The sequence below is a fragment of the Agelaius tricolor genome, unplaced genomic scaffold, assembly GCF_023055355.1.
Source record: "Agelaius tricolor isolate 1412-34295 unplaced genomic scaffold, bAgeTri1.0.p SCAF_38, whole genome shotgun sequence".
In the NCBI taxonomy this organism is placed as follows: Eukaryota; Metazoa; Chordata; class Aves; order Passeriformes; family Icteridae; genus Agelaius; species Agelaius tricolor.
This window is the reverse complement of record NW_027269298.1, coordinates 2,337,637-2,364,321: the sequence shown is the minus strand read 5'-3', so window position 1 is coordinate 2,364,321 and position 26,685 is coordinate 2,337,637. Positions and strand designations below refer to the sequence as shown.

Here is a 26,685-nt window from a genome sequence, read left to right as displayed (position 1 = left end):
CTGCCCCCATGGCCATTCCTGTGTTTTAAGGCTCGGAGCAGTGATTCCACTGCAAATCCCCATTCTGTGCCTGTTGCACCCTGAGGAATGCTGCTCATCCGTGGATGGGCTTCCCTGAAAGGCACCTGTCACACCAGGTGACACCACCAGAGCAAAAGCCACTGCAGCAGTGTTTGCAGAGCTCCAAACCCTGCACAAGCCCTCTCTGGTGTCCCAGGACAAAGCAGGGCAGATCCCAGCCCACACCACCAGCAATTCCTCCAAGTATTGGTCAGCTCAGGGACAGGGACCAGCACTGCCTCACTCAGATGTGGCCACCAGGCTCCTGCCCCACTCCACTGACCACAGCTGGAGCTCTTGGAAAGCCCCAAACTGTCCCTCTTGTGACAGCAGAGGGGCTGAAGCACAAACCCACCAGCCCCAGTCCCTCCACCAGTGCCTTTATCTTAAGGGCAGAAAATTTTGACATGGGCAAAACAAGATGTGAGGGCTGAAACTGCTGCTGGCACTGACCCTGCAACAACAAGGGGGGCTCAGTGAGCAGCAGCCCCCTCCCTTGGGCTGTAGCCCCCTCCCCTCTGGCCCCACAGGGCCTGCCCACACGGGATATCTGCAAAGGCTCTGCCTTTATCACCCTGCACGGGAGGAGGAGGAGGAGGAAAGGCTGGAGGGGGGGAAGAGGCAGAGGAAAAATAGCCCCTTATTCCACTTTCATCAAGGAAGCATCCAGCCGTCCAAAAAATTTAATGTCATATTTTAGCAAGAAAAACAGCTGTTGTGGTACTTTAAGGCCCAGCATATTTTGGCCAGAGCTGCATGTTGTGGATATTGGCTGAGTCAAGGTTAGCTGTTAAAAGGCAGAAATTCTAGACCCATATGAAGAAACATCGCGTTCCTCTATATTCAGATAATATTTACTTCCAAGCCTGTTTTGTTTTGTTTTCTTCTCCCTCCTGGAGCGAGGCCTGGCCCTGGGGCTGTGGCTGCCCTTGGCATTGCTGCTCCCTGGGCAGGGCAGAGCAGTTTGGGGGCAATGGGAAAAGCAAGGGAGGCTCAGCCTGGCGCCTCATACTTGAGCTTCACCCTGTGATTTTCAGCCCTGCCAGGCTTTGTTTGAGCCATGCCTGGTGCAGAGGGACAGAGAGAGGGACAGGAGCTGGGATGGAGGTGGTGGGTCCATTCCAGCAGCACAGGCACTGATAGGGGTCAGTCACAACCCCACAGTGCCACAGCGAGGATGGGGACACAGGAGATGCCACTGGTCCTATGGCACAGCAGCCACAGGCCCTTTCACCACTCAGTTTGAGTCAAATTTCATTCCTCCCAAAAGGGAAAGATGCCAACAAATCCATGGCAGGAAAAGGGGGAGCAAGGTCCCAGGCCATCAATCCCCCACTCCCCAGGAGGGGCAGCTCTATCCTGGGTAAGGTGCCAATATTAACCCTACAAAAAATATGTGTAACTTTAACAAAGTGTTTTGCAGCTTTGTCTTTTTATACCTTTATTCTGTCAGAGCAAATCTATTTCCAAGTTGTCACCCATTTAAACACCAGTATCCAGTGCTGTCCCCAAACCGGCCATGCCCAGGCTCTACAGGCAGGGTACAAAGGTCTTTGTGAGGCAGCTCCTTCCAGCTCCCACCTGTGCTGTGAGAGCAAACAGAGCTGAATTTCTACTGGAATTTCTACTGGAAATGAAACCCCAAAACCCCAAAAAGAGGCCATGGAGTCCCCAGGTCCCCAGACCCATGCGAGCACTGTGCCACCCAGGCTGGAAGTGACTCATCTTCTCGTAAAGCTGGTTTGCTAAGGAAGAAAGAAAAGCTTTTGCCACGAAACAATTCCTCAGTGCCTGCCAAGCTCAGCAGGAGCAATCCACGCTGTCTCTGCTTCCCTGGAGCACCCCACTGTGCTGCCACCTTTGGAGCTGGAGCCTCATCTCTCTGCAGCACCAGGGTTGTCCCCTCCGCTCCCCGCCCCATGCCACGCCAAACCCTCACCACAGAGCCACTAAACACAGCCCCGCATGGATCACCAAACCCAGACCCAGGGAGAGGAAAGGCTGTGGGTAAAAAAAAAAAAGGAAAAAAAAAAAAGGATTAAAAAAAAAAAAGTCCAAGGTGGAACCGCAATGTTTATAAAATGGGTCACTGAATTATACATAAAAATATTTTCCTTGTGGATGCAATTACTTCCTGGACTTGTTATTCCACAGATGCTTAAGTTCGCCTCAAGCAGCTCCAATAAATGCTTTACAGTCTGCAAGATCAACAGTAGCAGCGCTGGAGCGGATTGAGCAGCGCTGGTTCAAATTTGTCAGAAAACCACACAGTGTTTTCATGTGCACGTTTCAGAAACCCAAACAAAACCATTCCCAACCGTCGTGCTCCCTTTCCTTACGCTCCTTAATGGCTTTCACATGAGCTCCTCCAGACATGGGCACAGCCCCAGGGGCTGCAAGCACCCAAAAACCCCAGGGAGCTCCCGGGAGGGGACAGGGACAGAGGAGGGGTGACACCTGCCATCCCTGCTGCTGGACTTTCACAGCCCATCCTCCTGCAAGGTCTGGCTCACCCGTCAGGGACCCGGGGGGCAGTGGGATGTGCAAGGGGCTTAGGAGGCTTTCCCAAGGGAAATGAATTTTGGGGTCAGCCCTACCTGCTGGGTGACTGAGAGTTCAGGGGCTGCAGGGGGCAGGAGGCCTGTGGGGTTTAAAAGTGCAGGGACAACATCCCAGAAGAGCTGCAGCAAAGCAGGTGGGAAGGGAAAGGGGCTCTGTGGCATGGGCACATGGCTCTGAGCTAACACCAATGGCAAGGACTCGGTTTTGGGGTTTTTTTCTCCTCTATCCAGTCACAAAATTGAGAGAAACTCAAAGTCGTGAAGGCACCTGAGGATTTTTCTATCGCACATAGGGCTTGTCCTAAAGGCCCCTGAATAAAATCCTGGTGCACAGTGAGCTTCCAAAACCTCCAATCCACTTTGGTTTAATTGAAGATATTTAGTGTCACTTTCAATGATATCAAATGGGAAAGCAATTGAGGGCTGGGGTGTTGGGGACAAGCCAGGATCACAGGACAGGACACTGTTATGCCATTGAAATAATGTAATATCTGCCCAGAAATCCTCAGGAGTCACTGCAGGACTAACAGGTGGCTGTAACAAGATTATCCTATTTACAGATCTGCAGCAGGGCAGAAATGTGCTTTCAAGTCTCTGCTTTCACTCCAAATTCCATCCACGAGATTTTCTGACAGCAGGATAAACAGGTTAAAAGGTGCCTATAAAAAATGGGCTTATCAGAGTCTCCTGATTCCTCTGCTTTGAGGATGCAGCTGCCTCCCACTGGGCATTGTATGGGAATCCCAGCTCATCTTGGCCTTTTTATAGGATGCTGCAGCAGAGGGAGCGAGTATCAGGTCTGCCCAAAATCCCAAATTAGCCACAAAATAAATAAAAATAAATTAACATTCCCACCCTGGATCCCAGCCAGGGGATGGAGCAATTCAGGAGATGGGGATGCAGTCACCAGCAAAGGGGTGCAGGGTCTGTGGGTCCCAGTGCAAAACTCCATGGAAGTGGCTGTGGCCAAAGGTGGGAAAAGCAGGAACCCGGCCCCTTGCTCCTGGGGATGGTCCTGACAGGCTTGGAAATGCCAAGAGCATTTTTCTTCCCAAGGCAAAGCAGCTGGGAGCACCACACAAAATGTGCCCCACAGCATGTGGGATTCCACAGAGGCTGGGCCCCACCCAGCTGCAGCTCCCTGAGCCAGCAGGGCCCAAGGTGGAGGGGTCACACCTGCCCCAAGGTGTGCCTGGGGATGGTGGCAGGACAGGGCAGGGACAGGAGGGCCCTGGGGACAGCACACAGAGCATCCCTGGGGACAGCACACAGAGCATCCCTGGGGACAGGGGGCAGCACAGATATCATCCCTGGGGACGAGAGAGAGAGAGAGAGAGAGAGAGAGAGAGAGAGAGAGAGAGAGAGAGAGAGAGAGAGAGAGAGAATCCCTGGGGACATCACACAGACAGCATCCATGGGGACAGCGCACAGAGCATCCCTGGGGACAGCACAGACAGCATCCTTGGGGACAGCACAGAGAGAGAATCCTTGGGGACAGCACAGAGAGAGAATCCCTGGGGACATCACACAGAACATCCCTGGGGACAGCACAGAGAGCATCCCTGGGGACAGCACACAGAGAGAATCCCTGGGGACAGCCCAGACAGCATCCTTGGTACCCCGGGCCAGCCCCTCAGCACCTCAGGTGTCCCCAGCTGCTGGTTTCCCCTGGGCTCACACCCCACACAGCCCCTGTGGGCTGTCCCTGGCTGCTGGCACCCTCCAGTCCCTCTGTCCCACACCCTGGCACCCTCCACCCTCCCAAGCCCTCCTGATTTTGCCATTTGGAGCGGCGGGCAGGCTCCAATGTGTTCCTCATTAGGAGGGGCAGACAGCCCAGCCAGTCTGAGCCCTAATCTCCTTTCCAGTTGGTGTCCCTCAGCAGATGTACAACAAGTGCTGGGATATTTTAGTGGGCATGTGTGGGACAGAGCCACTGGGGTTTTTTTTTCCAGCCAAGGGGGATGGATAAAATGCTGTGGCTGGAGGCTGTGATGGACAGCAGGTCCAGGGAAGGCAGCTCTGCTGTGGTTTATTTTACCAAGGGCTTTGCTGGAAGAAGTGGTGATGAAGTTAACAGCCTGCAAGCCATAATTGGCTCACATTAAAGTAAGGAAATGATATGTTTTGTTTTCCTCTTTTTTTTTTTTTTTTTTCAATCATATTAAACAGGCAAAACCCACACAGAGCCAAAGAAGGAGCAGGCAGCAGCTCTCAGGAATTTAGGGGGGAGATTTTTTGTCCCAAGTGTAAAGAAATCCAGTCCTTGCCATGAAAGAAAAAGTAATTTGAACTTCAAAATACCCAGCAGAAGCGGGCAAGGGAAGGGGGACCCAAAAAATTCAGGTTGTGGCATCACCACAGGCACTGCTCCAAAGCCTGGCCCGGCAGCTCCAAAGGGACTCAGTAAAAAAAAAAAAAAAAAAAAAAAAAAAAAAAGGTGCACTTGTGCACTTAAAATTCTTCTTCAAATAATTTTATTTATTTATCCTGCCACTCTGCAAACACAGAGTGTCATAAACCTTACTGGTGCCTCTGGATGTGCAGGATATTTCCTGCATTTGTTCTTAAAATTCAATTTTTAGCCCCCGTGGCTGCATCCTGATGTGGTCTGAGCCTGGCGGTGGCAGAATCCTCATCCCAAGGTCACCATCAGCCTCTCAGGCCTGCCCTGGAGACATCCCTGCAGGGATCCCCATGGATGTGCAGCCCTGTGCTCACCAAGATCCCACCCAGCACCCAAACCCTGTCCTGGCTCAGCACCAGGGCACTGAGAGCCACCAGGGCCCATCCCAGCTGGAAGCAGCCACATCCCAGCACTGGATTTGGGGGAAAATCCAAAAGCTCAGCGTCCCTGGGGACACCCAGCGCTGCATTTGTCACTGCACAGGTGACCCCACCACAGCAGCCAGGCAAGGCAGGACAGATCCGAGGGGTGCAAGGACATCCAGGGATCCCTCCCTCTCTCAGGAGCCACCACAGCCCTGGGGACATCCAGGATCCAGAAGAGTGTCCTGCCCTGACACTGCTCACGCCCAGGGCTGCCACAGAAGTCACAGTGAGTGACAAAGTCACCACATGGCACAGGAAGGGCTGGAAACCCAGAACCTTTCCCCACATCCCCTTTTTATGCACTGTCCCGGTTTCGCTTGTACCCACAGCCAGTGGAATTTGTGGGTCGTGGGATTTCACGTGACGTCAAAAAAAGCACCCCAAGCAAAAATATCCCACTTTTGGTGCATTCCCCACCCACTGAAGGGCACACACACATCTTCCAGCTCATCCCAGCTCCTCGGGTAGCCAGGTTGGAAGTGGGACACTAAAACCCCTCACTCCAAGCATGGGGACATGAACAACTCTTCCATTTGCATGGCAACAAGGAAATCCCTCAAATTCAACCATTTTCCAACTTGTAAACAACAAAAAAACCCCAGATAACCTCAATGGGAAATTCTAGTTTTGTTTGGAAATGTCATTTCCAAATGGCACATGAGAAATCACGCTCGGACCCAGCCCTGCTGACAGGCAAATATTTATCCCCACAAAATTTCCACATAAACCCATCACTTTTGTCAGTAGGTCTGGACACTGGGAGCAGAGTGGGAAGGCAGGGAAAGGGAAGCCAGGAGGCACAGGGAGCACCAGCCCTGCCCAGCAGGTCAGAACCACAGCGAGTCCCTCTCAGCTCACTGCAAGCTCCTCCAGCCTCATTCCGAGGCAAGATGCAGCTTTTTCCAATGCATTCACAGCAAAGATTTAATAGGATTTCCAAGCTATTTGCACCTTTTTTCCAATACATGCAGCCCATGCCAGCCTCCCTTCCCAAAACCTGCAGCACTCCATCATTCAGCTCAGTGTTGGAGCAGGGAGGATCCTGTCCCACACACATTTCTCAGTCCATCAGGCAGAGTTATTCCTCTGCTCTGTGTTTGGATACTCACAAAGCCATTACCATCCCTCTCATGCACATCCATCATCAGGCCTTCAAACTCCAGAAAGCCCCAAAAAAACTATTTTCCACTCACCATGCAGCCTGCCAGGCTCTGCTCTTCTACTCTGCGTTCCTTCATCCATCGGGAGACATTTCAGCAAGTTCAGAGTCCGACCAAATAAACAGATGGCAGCCTGAAAGGTGGTGATTTTCTGCTCTGAGGAGGGAGAGGGGTGAGGGATTCGGCCAGGGAAGAGCTGAGCTCTGTCTGCCTGGTTGGAAAAGCCACCCTGGGTTCCAGGTGCTGGTGCCCACGGGGAGCTGGGGGTGCAGGAATTGTTTTCCAAAGCTGTGGGGTTTTGGAAAGCTGTGGCAGGACGAGGTGGAGCTGCTTCCTGAGCTGGGAGTCCCCCAGTTGCACCTCCCAGGGGTGTATCCAACAGCAGGCCAGACCCCAGCCAGCACCCACCTTCACCCCACGTGTCCCCAGCAGCCACCAGCCGCCTCCTGCATGGCTCTGCCAACCCAGCACACGCTGATGTGCAAGGAAATATTCCATCATTTCACCTCTGCACCACCCTGATGGCTCCTCAGCAGAAACCACGCTCCCCAAAATCACCCCCTAAGCAGCACCACGCTGCAAAACCCCAGCTCTGCCCCAGCCTCAGGATGTGGGGGATGCAGAGGGAACCATCCCTGCCCCAACCCAGGGCAAACCAGCCCTGGGGCTGCCCCAACCCAGCACAGACACCAGGCGTTCTTCCATCCTGATCCAGCACTCACCAGCTCAGACTCACAGCAAGATTTATGAAAGGATGTGGCCAGATGAGCGATAGAGATGGATAGCCCTGAGGAGTGACTGACTTCTCCCTTACAAGAGGGATAGAAATTAATTTATGAATTGGGTTACTTGAGTTGCCAAGTGGCTTTGATGCTGGTTATTTTTTTGCATATGTTCGTGATCTATCTCCCAGCTGTTGGGGGGGAGGAAGGTCCTGGGGAGCTGGAGCAATGCATCACTGAGCTGAGGCAGCCAACAGCTCTCAACAAAACCAGATTGCCCTTTAATCAGCCAGGGGTTGCTCTGCTTTCCCAAAGTGGGCACCTCAGCCCTCCCCAGTTCACCCTGGAGCTGTTATTGGCTGCAGACGAGCAGGAGCCACTGCCATGTGAGACTGGCCAAGCACAGCCAACCAGAGACAGCCCTGCTGTGAGTCTGCTCTCACCTCACCTCACCCACCCCTTGTCTGGCTTGGAAGGACCCACAGCAGGTCAGGGAGATCTGGGGCAAGGTGGTGGGTCCTTTATTCCTTACCAAAAATGCACTTTTAGGGAAAAAAACCCCACTGAGCAGAGGGAGGATGTGGTGCAAGGAGTTGTTCCAGCACACCCGAGGGACTCCCTTCCCTCAGGGGACACTCAGGGACAGAGCAGCCCAGGGGCTGAGCCCCGAGCCAAGAGCAGCACAGACAGCAGCTCCCCCCAGGCTGCTCCCTGCCCAGAGTTACAGGTGCTTGGAGGGTTTTCAAGACACAAAGTAATTTCCTGCTTGAAGCAGTTGACAAATCTGCACAGAAACTGGAGAACCCTCTGTGTTTCAGGGATGGATGCTGCAAAATCATGCAGTGGAAGCCAGCCCAAATTCATGGAGCAAAGTGCAAGCAAGGGAGGAAACTGCTGGTGCCTGCTGATGGAGGGGCACAGGCACCAGCTCCAGGTCTGTTGTGGTCCAACTCTGCTCTGCTTCGTCCAACACAGAGCTGAAAATTTTTTGGATGAGCTGTCCTGCCCACCCCTCTGTCCCACCAATCCATGACCTTTCTTCCTATGGGGAAATCAGAGCCCTGAGTGCCTGAGTCAGCTGTAAATCCCCTGCAGGATCAGACAGACAAGGCAGTTCGTGGTGGCTGCAGAAGCAGAACCACAGAGGGAAGACACAGCAGCTCCTGAGGTGTCACTGCAGCCCCCACACGGGCTTGGGGGTGCAGAAACCATCCACGTGTTCCAAAAAGCACCAGGGGCCAAGGGGAATGATGGAAACAAGAGGAGCACTGTGGTAGTTTGGGGAAATAGAGCTTTTGCTAATTAAATCCAAGTGGCTTTGGGTTCAGAGCTAGCAAGACACAGACTAAGCCCTTTCCTACAGCATGAATTTGGACGTGCAGATGTCCCAGCACAGAGAGAGAAGGGGTTGGGGGAGCAGGGTGAGAGGGCAAATCCACCCATGGGCAGCCTGGGGCCCACCCATTGTGGCAGAGATGCTGCTCTCCCCCCTTTTCCATCCTCATCACTGCCCTTCATCCCCATCCCCTGCTCCTTGTGCCCACCCCACGTTCACCTCCCTCTGCTTTCCTCTCCTGCCTCTTCCCCACCTCTGTTCTACACTGGAAACCCTTTCCCAGGGTGGCTCTGGAGGCTCCCACAGATGGAATTTTCCCCTGTAAACAGAGTCAGCACTGGGCTGGTCTGACTGGTACCAGTTCCTCAATGGGACAAATGTGACCTTAGCAAGGGGACATTTCTGCTGGTGAACCCAGCTCTGTGAGGACCATCCCTGCAGTGGGAGGGGTTGGTGTCTGTGGGGCTGGGCAGGGTGTACACTGCAGGGCATCACTGTCACTGTCACTGTCACCCCGTGGCCCTCCTCCTGCTGGTTTTCTGGCCCCCCCAGTTTCCTGCTGTGGGGCAGCTGGGTGTAAGCCCACGAGGCACAGATTTCTGTGATTAGGCAACGCCAGGCAGCCTCTCCCCTTTCGCTTTCAGCTGCTTCTTCTTCCCCTTCCCCTGCGCAGCCCCAGCATCCGCCCCGAGAGCAGCAGCAGCAGCAGCAGAGCCCTGCACGGCCATGGAGAGCAGGGACCGCGAGCCCCTGGTGAGGAAAACGAGCTCCTCGTACCACACCTTCCCCGAGGGCACTGCCAGGAGGCTCGACAAGGAGTACCTGAGGTGAGGAGCAGGCTGGGCAGAGGTTGGGCTGTGCCCCCCATCCCGAGGGCAGTGGGCTGGGGGGAGCTGGGGGAAGAGCTGGTCCAAATTCCTGCCCCTGCTGAGCTGCTTTGGGACGGGATCTCATCCTGCCCAGGGTGGCTGGATGAGCCCACTTGGCAGCCCCATGGGTTTGTGTGACTCTTATGGGGGCAAGGGGTCCTGCTGGGGGCACAGGGGCTTTGAAAGAACCTTTTCTTCGCTCTGCTGGGATGAACAGGCTGCCACTGGGTCCGTGGTGCCACCCAGCTCCAGCCTCTGCTTTTCTCGCTTTGTTGAACCCCCTGAAAACTGCCTGGCACAGAGAGAAGCACTAACACAGAGAAACCCCACCAGCCTGGGCCTGTGCAGAGCCATTCCCTAGGAAAATCCCTCTGTGGGTGTCACCAGAGCCTCGGCAGAGGCTGGGGGAAGCAGGGTTTGTGTTTCTGCTGGCACCCAACACGTCCCTGTCTCTCCGTGCCTCCCCCAGGAGCCTCCACAACAAGCGGCTCTACCTGGCTGTGTTTGCCGCCGTCCTGGGCAACTTCAGCTTCGGCTTCGCCCTGGTTTATCCCTCCCCCGTCATCCCTGCCCTGGAGGCTCATCCCAGCCCTGCGCTGAGGCTGGACCAGCACACAGCGCCCTGGTTCGGGGTGAGGAGCAGGGGAGCGGGATGGGGCAGAGCCGGGGGATGCCTGGGGGGGATGCCAGGCTCACACAGCGCCCTGGTTCGGGAAAAGGAGCAGGATTATCCCTGCCAGGATGGGGCAGAGCCGGGGGGTGCCAGGCTCACACAGTGCCCTGGTTATAAGGAGCTGGGGGTCAGGATGGAGCAGAGCCAGGTGGTGCCTGGGGGATGCCAGGCTCACTCAGCGCCCTGGTTCAGGGTAAGGAGCAGGTTTAGTTCTGCCAGGATGGGGATGCCGGGGGGATGCCAGGCTCACCCAGCCCCTCTCTCCTCATGCCCCGCAGTCGGTGTTCACGCTGGGAGCGGCGGCGGGCGGGCTCAGCACGATGCTGCTCAACGACTGCCTGGGCCGCAAGCTGAGCATCATGTTCTCGGCTCTGCCCTCGGCGCTGGGATACGCGCTGCTGGCAGGAGCCCAGGGCCTCTGGATGCTGCTGCTGGGCCGGGTGCTGACGGGCTACGCCGGCGGAGTGACCTCCGCCTCCATCCCGGTAACGTGCCAGGGGAATGGGGGACAGGAGGGGCTGTGGATGGGCAGGAGGGGCTGTGGATGGGCAGGAGGGGCTGTGGATGGGCAGGAGGTGCTGTGGATGGGCAGGAGGTGCTGTGGATGGGCAGAAGGTGCTGTGGATGGGTAGGAGGTGCTGTGGATGGGCTGGGGGTGCTGTGGATGGGCAGGAGGTGCTGTGGATGGGTAGGAGGTGCTGTGGATGGGCTGGGGGTGCTGTGGATGGGCAGGGGAATGCAGGGCAGGAGGTGCTGTGGATGGGCAGGAGGTGCTGTGGATGGGCTGGGGGTGCTGTGGATGGGCTTGGTGTGCTTTGGATGGGCAGGGGGTTGCAGGGCAGCAGGTGCTGTGGTGCCCTGGATGAGCTGGAGGATGATGCTGGGGCACCCCGCTGCTTTTCGGAGGCACCAGCAGAGCCCCGGGGCTGTGTCTGGGTGAGCGGGGATGGGGAGGATGCAGCACCAGGGCTGGGGAGGGTGTACCCGCTGTTGGTGCTGGATTTCCTCGCCCGCAGGAAAGACAAGGCAGGACCTCAGCCCCTGCTCCTCCCAGCAGTTATTTCCTCCCGAAGAGCAGGCTCGTGTTTCACACAGAGGGGAAGGCAGGGGTTGAGTAACAGCAGGGCACCTCTTTCCAGTAACGGAGCCACTGGAGCACTTCTCCCACACCGGGGGCAGGAGGGAAGTGGTGCTGCTGGCCAGGCTGTCCCCTCCTCTGGCCAGAAGCAGCGGGACCCATCAGGTCCCCACCCCAAGAGGGCAATTCCCCAGCAATTTGGGTTTCCTCTGGTCACAGGGTGTGACTGCGAGGTGACAGAGGGCAGGAGCAGCGGGTGACAGGGGGATGCTGCAGCTCTGTGAAGCGTGTGCTGTCCCTGTGCAGGTTTACATCTCGGAGATCTCCCACCCGGGGGTCAGGGGGATGCTGGGTGCCTGTCCCCAGATCATGGCAGTGCTGGGCTCCCTCGTCCTGTACGCTCTGGGTAAGTATCTCTGTGGTGTCCCAGTGCAAGGGAGTGGGGACCTTAAAATAAACAACGTTCTCAGCAGGTGAGGGCTTGTTCCCCTCATACCCACCACCACAGTTGTGCTGAGGGGGCTGGACAGGTCATTCATGCCCCTTGCCCTGGTGTGTGTGCTCTGAGGGAGGAATCCATAGCCCACATGGACCTGTGGCCACCGCTGTGCCCACAGATCCAGGTCCTGATGAGGTTTTGCCAGGCCTCGAGGACAGCACACAATGATATCCCTGTGCATCACCTGCCAGCACATGCCCTGGTTGCAGCAGGATCTTGCTGGATACTCTCAGATTTGCTGGAATTTCCCCATATCCTACTGCTGGAAATGCTACTGCAATAAGAGAGAATACCTTTGAAATACTTGTTTTTTATTATTACTATTTTTCCTGCTGGGTTTATTAAGTGAAATCATTGGGGTGCCCAGGTGCAGGCAAGGCCAGGACACCCATTCCTGAGTGATTTTCCCCTAACTGTGCTGCTCTGGCAGGGCTGGTCCTGGACTGGCGCTGGCTGGCCGTGGCCGGGGAGGTGCCGGTGCTTGCCATGGTCCTCCTGCTCTGCTTCATGCCCAACTCGCCCCGGTTCCTGCTCTCCCAGGGCAGGGAGGAGGAGGCCCTGGGCTCCCTGTGCTGGCTGAGGGGTCAGGACACAGATTATGCCCGGGAGTACGAGCAGATCAAGGACAGCGTGAGGAAGCAGGTGAGGAAGATCAACACAGGGAAATGTAACATGAAAACTGCAAAATCCATCCCCTGGGCAACTCCTGAGCCACCCTCTGGATGCCACATGGCTCCCAGAGGTGTTCTCATTTTGTGTTTCTGCCTTTGTGCCCCCCAGAGCCGTCGGGTTTCCTGTGCTGAGCTCAAGGACCCCTTCCTTTACAAGCCCATCCTGATTTCGGGGCTGATGAGGTTCCTGCAGCAGCTCTCGGGGGTCACCTGCATCCTCGTGTACCTGCAGCCAATATTCAAGAAAACATCTGTCATCCTGGTGAGCCCTGGGCTTCAGCTCCTGCTCGGGCTGCCTGGGCCTTCACTGAGGGTTGCTCAATGCTCCCACTTCCCTACAGACATAAAACCCCTTTTTTAAAGGACCTGCCCTGCAAAAGGCTGAGGGAGGACAGGGAGCAGGACTGGCCCCACTGTGTCCCTGCTCCTCCTCTGAGTTCAGGCTCATCATCTCCAGTCTCCTACTGGCAGAACAGCCTTGGCCAAGCCATCAGCAGCTGGAGGCACCTGTCCCTTCCCCCAGCTCAGCTTCCCCATGGGTTTTTTTGCAGAAAGCAGAGTATGATGCAGCTCTGGTGGGCCTGGTGCGTCTGTCCGCGGTGGCCATCGCTGCTGTGTCCATGGACAAAGCTGGCAGGAAGATTCTCCTGTTTGTATCAGGTGTGGCTCTCTCCACTTCTCCCACTGTCTTCCCAAGGGAAGCTCCTATTGAAGGATTTTCAGGAGCTCTGCAAGTGTGCAGGAGTGGGAACTTCAGCCCTACAGGGCTCAGGAAGAGAGGCAGGGAGGTCTCTTTCCTTTGCTGGTGCTTCAGCTCCTCAGCAGGGGCATTCCCAGGAGCTTGGCATGGACAGGATCACTCACCCCTCATTCTCACTGTGCTGCTGCCTCTCTCCACAGCTGGTGTCATGTTGGTCTCCAACCTGACCATGGGGCTCTACATCCACTTTGAGCCAGCTTCTCACAATGGCACTGTGGCCAACACCACCCTGGCGAGCTCTGCCAACCTCCCTGCTGAGCCAACAAACTACATCACCCTCATCCCCCTCCTGGCAACCATGTTCTTCATCATGGGTAGGTGCAGAGAGCACAGGACTGGCCACCAGCCAGGGGAGGGTGTTTCTCATCCAAGGCAGGGTGATGTGGAGCAAGGAGATTGGGGTTGGAGGGGGAAGGAAGGCAGATGTCCCAGGAAGAGCAAGAAAGGTGGCATGAGAAATGACCAAATGAATGGGAGGGACAATGGTTGCTCAGGGTTCTTCTGCACTCCTCAGGGACCTTCAAGGCCTGATCCCCCTCCCCTCCTGCCCTGCAGGTTATGCCATGGGCTGGGGCCCCATCACTTGGCTGCTGATGTCGGAGATCCTCCCTCTCAAGGCCCGTGGGGTCGCCTCAGGCCTCTGTGTGCTCGTGAGCTGGCTGACAGCCTTCACCCTGACCCAGTTCTTCCTCCCAGTCGTGGTGGGTACTGCCTGGGGGTGTCCACAGCCCCTCCCCAGCCCCTCTCTGCACCAGCTCACAGCTGCTTTCTGCTCCACTTTCCAGAATGCCTTTGGCCTCGAGGTGCCCTTCCTGTTCTTTGCTGTCATCAGTGCTGGGAACATCTTATTCACTGGCTGCTGTGTCCCTGAAACGAAAGGCAGGTCCCTGGAGCAGATTGAGGCTTTTTTCAGGACTGGCAGGAGGTCCTTCCTGAGGTAGGAGCTGCCCTTGCTCAGGCTGAGGGCAAAGCAAACTTGTGCTGCTGGAAGTGGAGGCTGGAGCTCCCTGTGGGAGAGGAAGGGGCAGCAATGATCACCTTGCTCTGGCTGTAGAAGTTGCCAGCTGGAACTTTACCTTCTCCTCCTGTCAACCCTTGGGATGGGAGCAGGTCACCAGCAGGGCCAGGCTGGAGGTAAAGGTGTCCTGGAAGAGTAACAGTGTGGACAGGAGACTGTGGTTGCCCTTTGCTCAGCAGCCTGAGGGTCTGAGGGCTTGTCTGGAGCTGAGTTTACAGCTGGAGCTGCTCTGGCAAAAGCTCATCATGTAGCTGCAAGAATAAAACAGTTTTGCCTCCAACTGCAAGACATTGCCTTGATTTGCAGAGAAGGGAGGGATGGGAGAGGCAGAGCAGGACTGGGGCAAGGGGACCACAGCAGCCTGCAGCTCCCCAGAGCAGTCTCAGGCACTCAAGGACTGTGAAAGAGGCAGAGCCAGATCTTTTGTATAAAAAGCTGCCACGTTTTATTGCTCTAAAAACACACATTACACTAGAAGCCTAATGAATAAGACCAAATACAGTTCACAAAGAAAACCCAGGACAAAAGAATGGGAACAGACAAACATCCAGCTGTAGTGCAAGTGATTCCCTGTGGGAAAGACACAGTGAGTACTGACAACACTTTGTGCTGGGGTGGGTCCTTCCCACCACACTAAGAGGGAGGTGGATGTGCCTCCACCTCCATCACTTTGAGATTTCAACTGCATAGTTAGTGGCAAATCAGTCTTACCCCTGTCCTGTGTGTCCTGCAAGATTAAGAACCTTTTATAATTATTTTTTAGAGCTAACCCGAGGTAAAACACAGCTGGAGGAGGTGGTTATGGCTGTGAGGAACAAATGGCCTTGCTCAGTCCAGCCTGACTCCTCCCAAAAGGGCAGAGGCACAAAGGCTGAGCTGGGACAGGATGTGCCCAAGCATTTGTCCAAGCTCCTGAAATGCACTTGGCACCCTGAGGGCTGTTCCTGGGACATTCAGCCTGCTGTCCTGAGGAAGCAGGGGGTAAAACAGCATGTTTGAGCCAGCCCTCCAGATGTGCCAGCTGCCATTCTGATCTCCTGCAGCAGGAGATGAGAAATCACCTAGGAGGAGATGTGCTTTATCACAGCATTAATTTAAAACAGCCTAGGACAGAGGGAGAGTAGTGGGCCAAAAAAAAATACCACAGAAAACACTCAGTATTAAACCTACCCTTTGCTGCTGAGACCCTTTTCCAGAAAGATGTTCAGCCCTGGCTGGAACACAACTTTTTCTAAGCATGGCCTGACTACAAGAGGTCTCAAGAGCCTCTGGTTTCCACTGACTTTCTGAAGATCAGGATTTCTGGCAGCCCTGTGCTCAAGCATTCTCTTTCTCACATGGCTATGGACCAGCTCTTGATATCTTCACTTCAGTGAAACCCTTCCCTGAAGACAGTGGATGTTTTTTCCTGAGGAAAAAAATGACAGAGATGAATTGAGCTTCCCAGGGCCCAGCCTAAGGAGGAAATGCCCCACTAGGAAACGAGGCTGGACTCCAGCTCCTGAGAGAACCTCACTGAAGGAGCAATTTCTGAGTGACCTCCTTCCTCCAGCACAGCAAGTCCCAGGGCTCTTGCTACAACATTTGGAGTGTGAGAAATCACAGTGGCTCTTTCCAGAGGTAGAATGGTGTTTTTATTCACTGCACACACAGAGAACCGATGGGTGTTACAGAAGCAGCTCCTGCCCGGAGCAGCGAGCTCTGCCCTGCTCTTCACACCCCGTGGGCAGCCCCAGGGGACACAGAGCCACCATGCACGAGTGACAGAGGCATGGAAGAGTGGCACAGTGCCTAAACCTGCCCTGGTGACTGGTGTGTGACCGGCCACTGCTCCCCAGGGGTCCTTCCAGCCCGCTGTCCTCAGCGTGTCACCCCCCTGAGCCCTCACATCATCTCCTTTCCAAGGCCTGCAGAGCAGAGCCCCTCTGGGTCAGCCAACACACCTGCAAGGGTTGGGTTGAGCCTGTGAAACCTCCAGAGCAGGGTTTGAACTTCATTTGTCCTCACACAGCTCCAAGCACCCCGAGGGTGCCTCTAAACACAACTAACACCCACCATGCACTGGCATTAACTACTGGGATCTATTCTACTCTAAAGCTCCTTCCTATCTCCACCAAACAGGCCCACATGGGGGTGAGACCATCCACTGATGTCACTACAGCTCTTACAAGCCAGGGTGCTGTCACCAAGCCTGTCTGCAGTGCTGGCAGCACCTGGCTTGGTTCCTGCTGCAGCAGACAGCCAAAATTCCCAAGGGTTCCCACCCAGACAGGCCCCTGTAGGAGTCACCACCCTTGGAGCACAGATTTGAGACATCTCCAGTGGTGGCAGCACAGTGGCCAAAGGCTCCAGCCCAGCTCTGTTAGGGGAGTCCCTGAGACCCATTTTCAGTTTGGGGCTGAGCTTTGCCACCCTCTCATGGTGGCAGATTGATGCAGATTCCTCCCTTGCCTCAGCCCCAGGGTCAGACCCTGCTGCCACCAAACACTGTGACAGCACTGCTGGGGCTTCTGCCTCGGTGACAAGGAGCAGAGTGGGCCCTGCAGGTGCCCTGGAGCAGCACCCACCTGCCCCAGCCCCAGGGACCATGGCAGGAGGAGTGGCAGATGAGGGTCCCACCAGCTCTGTGCTCCCTCAGAGCGCCGTGGAAGTCTCAGCCCCTGAGCTCTGCTTTGCCTTTGGCCTCCTGACACTAAAGCTACTGCAGAACTACTCACAGAGCAAAGCTGGCACTACCATTGACATGCATCAGTCTGCAACATTCCCCTACTAAACACTACAGAACTCCCCACACCCCCCTGAAATCAAAGCCTGTGCCCACTCCTGAGGCAGGACTCTGCCCTTGCAGCACCCAGAGGTTTTTCCCTCTGGAGTAGCCCCCATTCCTCCTGCATGGCCCCTGCATTGCATCCAGCACCAGGGATCAGCCAGGGGCTGGGAGCTCCAAACCACCACAGCATTGAGGGGAAAAAACTTCCTTTAGGGAAAAAACCCAGGCTGGTGGTGCCTGCTCTGCATCCCAGACAAGGGGTGTGGGAGCAATCCCAGTTCAAAGGTGGGGGGAAAGGGGCTTTGCACAAAAAGGGTGCCCACATCCAGGAAATCCTGGCTGGTGGGAATTCTCACAGCTCCTGAGCTCCAGGGAAGAAGCAGCAGCTCACAGGAGCCAGGAGCTTGAGGAAGGGCAGGGTTTAAGGAGAGTTTTCAGTATGGACAGACCCCTCTGACAGACAGACAGACAGCACTCAGGCTCCAGCAGCATTTCTCAGAGCACAGCACAAACCCAAGGATTCAAACAGGGACACACAGTGCTGGTGGCTGTCCCAGTCCAGCAGTTACAGCCCAGTTTTCCTCCCTTCTCTCTCCCAGAAGAAGGGGAAAACACAGTTTGTCAAGCTTGTGGCCCAGAACAAGACAAAGGGGTCAAAGGACAACACACCTTTTTTGAAGAGTCTGAGAAACCCTCTGAAGGCTGAAATTGGATTTTGCAGCAGCCAGGGCTGTCCCTGTGTTCAGAGACCCCTGGTGAAATGAGGCAGCCCTGTGAAGGACAGGAAACAGAGCACTCCTTTCTCTTATATCCAGAGAAAATGAGTCCCATCAAAGTACTTAAATAACTAGAAATAAATTATTCCCCTTTTTCTTAATCAAAACAAAAAGCAACCATATAAAAATCAAATAAATTAAAATCCCCAGGACAAACTGGGGTGAGAAGAGGGGGATCTGGACTTAGTGAGCAGTTTTGTACTGCATGGTACAAAGCAAACAGAAAATACAATGTGAAAACCACAGAAAGAGCCTGGAATAGCAAAGTAAAACATCCCAGCTGTCCACACTGAAATGGTGCAGCTTCCTCTCTGTTTGCACAGCGAAGTTGTGCCACCTTCCCATACAAAACCAGCTCAGGATTGATGCAAAAAACCACAATGCCAAAGACCAGGCAAGCAGAGCGGGTCCCTTCACAGAGGGATGCAGAGTCCCAGGCTCACGAGGCAGGAATGCTCCTGCTCATCAGTGACCCTCACACCAGCAAAAAATCCCACTTGGCTCAAGAAACAACATCCTTCTCAGCTGAGGTACAGCAAATATTGTTTCCCTTCTGCCCCAATAAAAGAGTGAAGCTTAAGGAAAGTGCCCTTATTAAGACAAAGTAATTAATTTTCATAATTCAAGTAAATGGCAGTCACTGACTGTAGCTGTATCCAGAGGAAGCAGGGACTGTGCTTTGGAGGTCCCAGGATCTGCCCAGCAGCTCTGGCAGCTCCCTTGAAGAGATGGATTTTATCTTTAGATGGATTTTTCCTGGAAATCCTTTCCCATGCACCGATGCCTCCAGTGCTTGGTCCCATAATTAAAACAGTGGAAGAAGACTAAGGTTAAGCACCAGGGGGTTTTAGGTGTTGTACCTGGAAAGGGCCACCCCAGGGAGTGTTCCTAACACATGGAACCTGCACTGGCAGGTCCTCTGTCCCTCCTCACCCATCCAGAGGGCAGTCAAAAAAAAAAAACAATAAAAGGTTGTGAAAGCAGCACTCAGAGAGCCAGCACCTCTGCAGTGAAAAGGAAAGAAAATATTAAAAAACAGGGGCAATGTTTGTGTTGAGGGTTGAGGAGAGAAGAAGCGACGTGCTGAGGTCTGACTGCTGGTGTGAGGAGAGGACACAGCCTGCCCCAGCCCCTGAGATTTCCACTTGCTGCAGTGTCCAGGGAAATCGTGGTGTAGCAGGGAGTGGAGAGGACAGAGGGAAGGGCTGAGGAGATTTCCACATCTTCACCATGTCCAGGAGATGCCACCCAGAGCTCGTGTCCTTCAGAGAGCCTGTCCCTCCAGGCTCCCCGTGAGCTTCTCTTCATCCATCTGCTTCTGCTGCTGGTGGATGCGGGCGTAGGAGATGGCATCTCCCCTGTGGGGACAAGGGACAGCGTGGGCATGGCAGGGACTGTCCCAGCTGGGCCTGCCTCTCCGTGCCAAGGGCTTCCAGGGGTCAAACCACACTTGCTGGCCCTCCCCAACCCCCAAAGCTGTGCCCATCCACCCAACAGCTGCAGACAGAAGAGTGGGACCCTCAGAACTCCCAAAACTCAGAGCTTCAGCAGCCCCCAGCACCTTCCCTCACAGGCAGAAGAGTGGGACCCTCAGAACTCCCAAAACTCAGAGCTTCAGCCCCCGGGACCTCCCCTCACAGGGCCCTGAGGTGAGGGAGATTTTCTCTGCGATGAGGGAGAATGTGGAATGATCCACACTCACACCTCAGCACGGTTTGTGCATGAGCAAAGCAGAGCCTTAGGGAGGCAGATGGGGCAGCTCTGGAGCTCCATCTCCCCCTTTCCCTGCCCTCCACACGAGCACCTGAACCTCTCTTACTTCTTTCCCAGGGCCGACATTCCGTAGAGCACGCCGGTGGCGAAGGCGATGGCGTTGCCCAGGAGCGTGGTCAGCGTCAGGCTGAGCATGACGGGGAACACGGCCATGCTGCAAGACAGGGGCAGCCCTCAGAGCAGGGCCCCGCTGCCCACGGGCTGCAGGGGTGTTCTTTCCCCAGGGTGTGCCCACCATGAACCCCCAGGAGCATCCTCACCCGCAGTAGAAAGCTGCTTTCTGCCAGGCCCGCAGCCGGTCGGCCCTGGCGGCCACGGCGTTGGCGAACTCGATGAACTGGCAGCAGAAAGGGGCCTCACACAGGAACAGCACAAAGGCGTTGAGCCTCCAGAGAGAGCAAACCAGAGTTAATCCTGCTTTTAGGCACCAGAGTCTGGGTCAGCAATGCCCCCCAGGCCCACAGAGAGCAGATATTCCATGCTCCGTGCAGTGGAGGGAATGGTGAGGCCGGGCCCTGCTCTGCTCCCCGCTCAGTTCTTGATAATTTCCAAATTTCCCAGCCCTGCTGCCCCAGATTGATTTTGGACAAGGGTATCTCGGTATTTACATAAAAATGCATCAAGAAATAATATAAACAGAATAAACCTAACATCTCAACCTGCCTGGCAATTCCCAGAGCCTGGTGGATGTTTCACCCCCATCCACTGCCCAAGCTGGGCAGCTTTGCCCCCTCACTGGGGTCTGGTTAACGATGCCTCCCTCCCAGCAGGAAAAGAAAAATAAACCCTGCTCACATCATCCACACGCCAGCTGCAATGTTCAGGGGGTTGATGGTGACACAGTTCCAGAGACCAGCAAAGGCACAGGCTGGAAAGAAAGAGGTTTTCAGTGACCACCATGACCCTGAATGCCCTTGGCCAGCACCTGTAGGCACTGGGTGGTGGGTGGAAAGGTCTGGTGGCCCAAAAGGAGCCTGGAATGCAGGGAAGAGCCCTCCTCTGGTATCCTTTTGCTTTGAGTGCTGTTCCAACAATTATTTCCCTTGTGTAGAACAGCATTTTCTTCCACATGGAGTCCAGGATGTGCACCTGGATTTTATGTGCCAAGGTAGACAAGCAGTGCCAGCAGGTTCCAGCTCTGAGCAGCACAGGGCAAGTTCAGCAGAAACATGGCTTGCACACAGAAAAATAATAAATACAGCAGAGGTGAACCCAGCTCTGCCACTCACTGCTGGTTCTGTGTAGCTTCACCAGAAAAGAGCCAAGGTCTCTGCTAATACAAAAGGAAGAGAATAAAGCCCAAAATAACCCCAGTGCTCCTGGCTCTGTAACTCAGGGAGAGGAACCAGGCAGCAGTGACTGAGCTGAGTTGCACCCACCTCCCTGCTGCCTCATTAAACTTGCAGAGTGTTCCTGGCACCTGATATGGGCCCTTCCCTCTGCCAGGGCCAGAGCTGGCACCAGGAACTCGAGCCCAGCTGGGAGGGCAGGAGACACACCTCAGCAAACATCATCACACTGCAAAATGGATTCTATAGCCTTTAAAGGCTGTCTTGGGGATGATGGAGAGCAGTACAGCCCCTCTCTGAGGATGAGACCAGCCCTGGATTGAGAAATTTGGGTGTCTGCTGAAGGGATCACTGAGCAGAGCTGCTGTGAGCAGCCCTGACCTTCAAAACCTGGCACATGCTTGCAAGGTTTCTTTTAAGCAGTCGCTGCTGAATCCTCAAAGTTCCTTTAAAAATAGTGATCCTTGTTTACCAGGCTGGGAAGCAGAATTGCAGGCAGTGACAGGACAGATTGAAGGTCATCCCATGAGCAAATGACCGCCTGGTATTAGGAAATACCAAAAACCATTATTTTTTAACACTTCCTAGAACTAACTGCAAAGGACCCAAAATCTTTTGGAGAGTCCTGCAAGAACAAGATCAGCTAGCAGAGGGGATATTCCAGAGGATGTGCTAATATCTGTGCTCCAAGGGCACTTCTCACCCTCCCATCCCACAGGTTCCACTGTCACTGTCCCCACATTGCAGGAGAAACTGAGGCACGGGCCTGAGGTGATCTGTTCATGGTCACAGGTGCAAACAGCTGGAGGGGAGGAATGGCAAACAGGAGTCCTGGGAGCTGTGGGCAGCATGGAGAGCAGGGCCCAAACCTGGGGGTCCCAATTCCCTGTGATCACCAAACCCTTGGATGCTGATGGCAGAGGAGCTCAGGGGAAGCATCCCAGGCTTGTGGCACTCGTTGTCCCCCAGGAAAGGACATTCCTGACAATAATGCTGAGTGATTTTCTGGCATTTTATAATTAGCAGAGCAGCAAAACCTCTCAGCTATCCCCAAAACACAGCAAGGGCCGGGACAGGACCCCATAGCAGAGCACAGAAGTCCTGGGCAGTTCCCAGCAGGTCTCCACCACACAACAAACCAAGGGAAGCAGAATGTTCTTTTCCAAGCAAGTTTTTTTCCCTAATCAAACCAACCAGGGGTTGTTTGGCCAGGTTTCTGGTTTGGTTTTGTCCCCAAACACTCCAAAACAGCCCTGCAGCACTCCTGGCTCAGCAACCAGCCTGGTTGCCAGAGGACTAATGACCCAGGAAGCAGAGCTGAGCAAGCCCCACGTCAGCAGGAGCAGCAGGAAAGGAGTCAAAGGTTTGGGATCACAGGAGCACTGCCCCCAGAGCTGCTGCCAACAGCCACAGAACAACTCAGTGACCTTGGGTCTCCTTTGCAGAGCTGCTGGTCCCACACAGCCTGGTACATCCTTGTCCCACCAGGGCAGGAGCTGATCCCACCCATGCCAAGCCAAAATTTTCTTTTTAAAATATTTTCTTTTCAATCAGAGGCCTCACAACAGGGTTAAAACACAGATAATGCTCAGTGGCACGTAAGCTATGGGAGACAGACAGTTCTGCCATTTGTTTAACTGCTGTCCCATCTCGAATCCCTGAGGAAGCACAAATAACTGGGAGCTAAAATGAGGGGGGAAGGACACCCTTCCCTACAATGGCTCTATTCATTTCCAGCAGCTGGTCACTGTCCTCAACACAAGCCTATTTTTGCTCCTAGAGTGTTTTACAAAAGCCACAGACTCTCCTTGTCCCATTACAAACAGGAACACAAGGAGAGAAGGGACTTGGCCAAGGTCACCAAGCCAGCATGTGCAGGAGCCAGAAAGGGATCCTGAACCTTGTCTGTCTGGTTCTTGCTCCAGCCCTTGGATTTTTCTGGCTGAAGCAAGCTGTGGCTGCAGGTGTTTGCATGTGGCAGATGTTGTCTGCTGGTCTCACCTCCACTTACAAAGTTTCTCTTCCTTTCTGAGGGAATTTTTCCTTCTGTTAGAAATAATCCAGCCCTGCAGCAGCATTACAATCCAGTTGCTCACAAAACTTATAAATTAGTTCTGTTCTTTCACAGCAAGCTCTGAGAACAACAGCAAACTCCAGCCTCGCTGGTTTATTCATCACCTCTTTTCCAAACCATCCACCTTCAACAAGGTGATGCTGAACAAGCAGCATTTTGAAGAGGAGTGTTGGTAGCACGGGGCACTGGTTGTTTTTTCCACAATTCCCCTTTTCCCTGTTCATAAGGAGAGTTTGTGCCTCATTCTCTGCCTGATAAAGAGACAGGGCTCCAGAGCCAGCTGTCACTCCCCAAATCTTTGGCAAACCCTGTTAAGAACCTGGCTCTTCTTCCAAAAGCTTCTCCCAGACTCACCCAAAGACATAAAACTCTCATCTTTCCTGTAAAAACAAGCCACGAGGTCGCAGAGCTGTGAACAAAAGGTTGGGAAAATAATCCAAGTATAATTCAGCTGCTTTGAAACACAAAGAGAGGGAAAAGAAGAAATTTGCACTTTCAAGCCACTCATAAGCTGTCATAGCACGAGGCTGGCAGTGCCACCAGCATCACCTACCAGCTCTTCACCCTCCATCCACATCACCCTGAGCTCTGCATGGGATAAAACTGCAGGGAAAGTGCTGAGGCTCCTGCTACAGCCACAGCCCGTGGGAAAGAAGCTGCTCCTCTGAACCCCCACCTGGGACCTGCTCCACAGACACTTCCCAGCTGGGTCTCCTGGCTGCTGGCCGGGCCAGGAGCGCAGGGGCCTCCGGCAGGGCACGGGGTGTTCAGAGCAGTCCCACCAAATCCTGTCACACCTCCAGCATTTCAGCACCTAGCACATGGAATGGTGAGAGCAGCACATGTTTTACCAGCCTGGCCAAAAAGGGCTTTCAGGAGACTGCCCAGTGATACCACAGGGTGCAAATGTCAGCTCCAAAACCATCATGGGGTTGTGCAGCCCAGCCCCGAAGCAAAAGGCAGGCACGGGAAGGGGCAGGCAGGGGGAGAGGGTGATCAGACACAAAGCTCCAACTGATGGAATAAATCAGGGCTAATTGCACTGGCTGAGAAACCTTCTTGTTTAACTTGAAGTCATGGACCTGAAGCAGGAGAAATTCTCCATCCTGTGCTCTGCAGGAGATCAGACTAAGCGGTCATAACAGTCCCTCCTGCTTTTAAGAGCTATTAATCTCTCCACAGAATGTAGCAAAACAGCACTCCAGGACAGGCTGATTTCTGGCAAAGTTGCTGAGACTCTTTCCCTGGGAAAATTTTTTTCAGCAGCAGGTAATTCTGAGCTCAGCCAACTCACTCTGCGTCTGCAGCTCCGTTCCCTGTGTCCTACCAAAGCCCTTAAAAGCACACAGCACAAACCAAAACCATTCTTCACCTTCAGTAAAACCCACGGGCAGGCCTTCTGCAATCAGCAACAGGAGCAATGGGAAACATGCTCTGACAGTCAGGATGGGGGGAAAAAAAACAAGTTGTAGGAACATATAAACACCCAAAAGTCAAAAAGGATAAACCAAACCCTGCGGCCATTCTTCCAGCCCTGACCTGACCCCCATGAGCCTGGTGCTCATAGTAAAACCATCTAAATTGCCTGCCAGGCACTAGGGCTCAGCTGCTGTTCCCATCACTGCCAGGGAGTGCCACAGCCAAGAAGAACCTCAGGGATTTGCAGATTGCCCTGTGACGTCCCCGCTGTGGGTGCCAAAGTTCAGCAGGCCCAGTGAGCACAGAGCACATCCCTGGTGGGCTCAGTGAGCACAGAGCACACTCCTGGTGGGCTCAGTGGGCACAGAGCACATCCCTGGTGGGCTCAGTGAGCACAGAGCACATTCCTGGTGGGCTCAGTGAGCACAGAGCACATCCCTGGTGGGCTCAGTGGGCACAGAGCACATCCCTGGTGGGCTCAGTGGGCACAGGGCACATCCCTGGTGGGCTCAGTGAGCACAGAGCACATCCCTGGTGGGTTCAGAGCACATCCCTGGTGGGCTCAGTGAGCACAGAGCACATCCCTGGTGGGCTCAGTGAGCACAGAGCACATCCCTGGTGGGCAGCTGAACCCACCCTGCTGCAGGCACAGCCACCACTCTCCCTTCTGCCCCAAACACAGCAAACCAGCACCCAGAGCTGGCACCAAACCATCAACCCAAAAACCCTTCGTGGCACAGCCAACATGACCCCCGAAATGGGGTCAGGACCCCAAAATGGGGCCAGGGCCCCAACAGGAGCTCTGTCATGCAGGAGGGGGCACACAGAGGGGAGGGGATACTCACACATGCCCCCGATGACCCCGGCAATCCTGCAGAGCCACCTGTACCACCAGGTCATGCCCTCATCGGCCGCTGCTGCCTCGGGGGCTGCTGCTGCTGCTGCTGCTGCTGGGAGCTGCTCATCCTGCGAGCTCATCTCCCCCCACTGCCGGGGGCTCAGCGCCCTGCTGCCCACCTGAGCCCCCAGGTGTCACCCCTCCTGCAGCCAGCCCCGGGGACAGCCCCTAAAGGCAGGCCTGGGCCTGTGCCCGTGTCCCCATGCAGGGCTGGCCCCCCAGGGCTGACAATGGACGGTGGCTGGCTGCAGAGCGGTGATGCCAGCGGGCCTGGAGCTGCTCCACGGCCGGCTCGAGCTGCATTGTGGGTCCCCCCCGGCAGCAGGCAGGGCTTTGCCTTTGATGTCACTCGCATTAAAAGGCTGTGGGCAGAGCTCTGCTGCTCATATTCATCAGCACAGGCACGGCCAGCACCTCACACCAGCTCTGGGTGCCCCCGGGAACAAACTGGGTGTTGTTATCCAGGCAAGCCAGTGTTTGCTTTTCCAGAAAGGGAAACAGGAATCCTCTGTTTTCCAGAAAGGGAAACAGGAATCCTTCCCGCTGATGGGAACTGAACGCTGTTGCAAAATTCTGCTCTCCAGATAAGAGGGTTGCACTCCCCTTATCTGACTGGAATTAGGTTTTCTCCCCAAAAATGCCAGCAGAAGTAGCACTTTGCAAGTAGATGCCCCAGCTGGCAACCTGGTGGTGTCCAAATGGGACAGGGGAACACCCTGAACTCTCCTGAGGGAGGAAGGCAACAGCTGCATTTTGTGCAGATGAACGTGGAACACAGGCGGAGCCCAGCTCTGCACAGTCGATCTGGAACAACAAATAGCAGTGAGACTTGGGATCCAGAGCAGAGTGGGAAGACAGATCCCATCTGCTAAAAGGTTACAAAAAAGGGATTAAGGAAAGGATGTCTTTTCATTACCATCTCCTGTCAGACAGGAAATGAAGGCCCAGGGCCTGCATCACCCACGCACTGCAGAGGGATAGCTGATGTATCCAGCTCCTCGAGGATCTCACTTCAGGAATCTATTTTCTGGCTCCTCCAGGAATGGAATGTAAATCTGGAGGCTGGCAAGCAAAAAACTCCAGGTTTAACCAGCAAAAAAACAGCTATTAATTAAGAAGAGTATTTGTGGTTGTAGAAGGATGTCAGAGAATCCAACTGAGAGAAAGCAGGAGCAGGGTTAAAACTGCCCAGGCAGAACCATTTATTGCATCCAGCATGAAGAGCAAGTGCAGATGTGTCCAGCCAGGCTCCAGGTGCAGAAAAGACCCTTTAAGCAGTATATTGTGATTTTGAGGAGGATGACAGATTTGGACAAAAGCACAGCCCAATGTTCAAGATACTAAAAAAAAAAGAAATAACCTAAAAATTCATTTAAATGAAACTTGTGTATTTGCCACTGCTCTAAAATCTCTCTTCCTGCCACAGCTTGTCCATGCAGCCTCAACC

At 54.4% G+C, this 26,685-nt stretch overlaps 2 protein-coding genes across 2 annotated transcripts; one reads left to right on the top strand and one right to left on the bottom strand.

Moving 5' to 3' along the window:
• Nucleotides 1-9,328: 9,328 nt before the first annotated feature.
• On the top strand, nucleotides 9,329-14,525 carry SLC2A6 (solute carrier family 2 member 6). Its single transcript, XM_071453941.1, has 10 exons — nucleotides 9,329-9,498; nucleotides 10,010-10,172; nucleotides 10,492-10,698; nucleotides 11,598-11,697; nucleotides 12,221-12,432; nucleotides 12,571-12,723; nucleotides 13,013-13,121; nucleotides 13,362-13,535; nucleotides 13,777-13,922; nucleotides 14,007-14,525. The coding sequence occupies exons 1-10, from the start codon at nucleotides 9,398-9,400 to the stop codon at nucleotides 14,160-14,162; spliced, it is 1,521 nt and encodes a 506-aa protein (XP_071310042.1). The 5' UTR covers nucleotides 9,329-9,397; the 3' UTR covers nucleotides 14,163-14,525.
• Nucleotides 14,526-14,660: 135 nt separating this feature from the next.
• CACFD1 (calcium channel flower domain containing 1) lies at nucleotides 14,661-25,541 on the bottom strand. The gene is made up of 5 exons (XM_071453997.1): nucleotides 25,186-25,541; nucleotides 20,354-20,426; nucleotides 19,819-19,944; nucleotides 19,605-19,712; nucleotides 14,661-19,143 (listed from the first exon to the last, which is right to left on the bottom strand). Exons 1-5 carry the CDS (start codon nucleotides 25,316-25,318, stop codon nucleotides 19,050-19,052), a joined length of 534 nt encoding a protein of 177 aa, XP_071310098.1. The 5' UTR covers nucleotides 25,319-25,541; the 3' UTR covers nucleotides 14,661-19,049.
• Nucleotides 25,542-26,685: the final 1,144 nt, after the last annotated feature.

Coding starts and splice junctions, on each gene's coding strand:
- CACFD1 (XM_071453997.1), bottom strand. CDS start 25,318: ATGAGCTCGCAGGATGAGCAGCTCCCAGCAGCAGCAGCAGCAGCAGCA. Junction 19,713..19,818: donor AAAGCAGCTTTCTACTGCGG/GTGAGGATGCTC, acceptor CCTGTCTTGCAG/CATGGCCGTGTTCCCCGTCA. Junction 19,144..19,604: donor ATGTCGGCCCTGGGAAAGAA/GTAAGAGAGGTT, acceptor TTGTCCCCACAG/GGGAGATGCCATCTCCTACG.
- SLC2A6 (XM_071453941.1), top strand. CDS start 9,398: ATGGAGAGCAGGGACCGCGAGCCCCTGGTGAGGAAAACGAGCTCCTCG. Junction 9,499..10,009: donor CTCGACAAGGAGTACCTGAG/GTGAGGAGCAGG, acceptor TGCCTCCCCCAG/GAGCCTCCACAACAAGCGGC. Junction 13,536..13,776: donor AACCATGTTCTTCATCATGG/GTAGGTGCAGAG, acceptor CCTGCCCTGCAG/GTTATGCCATGGGCTGGGGC.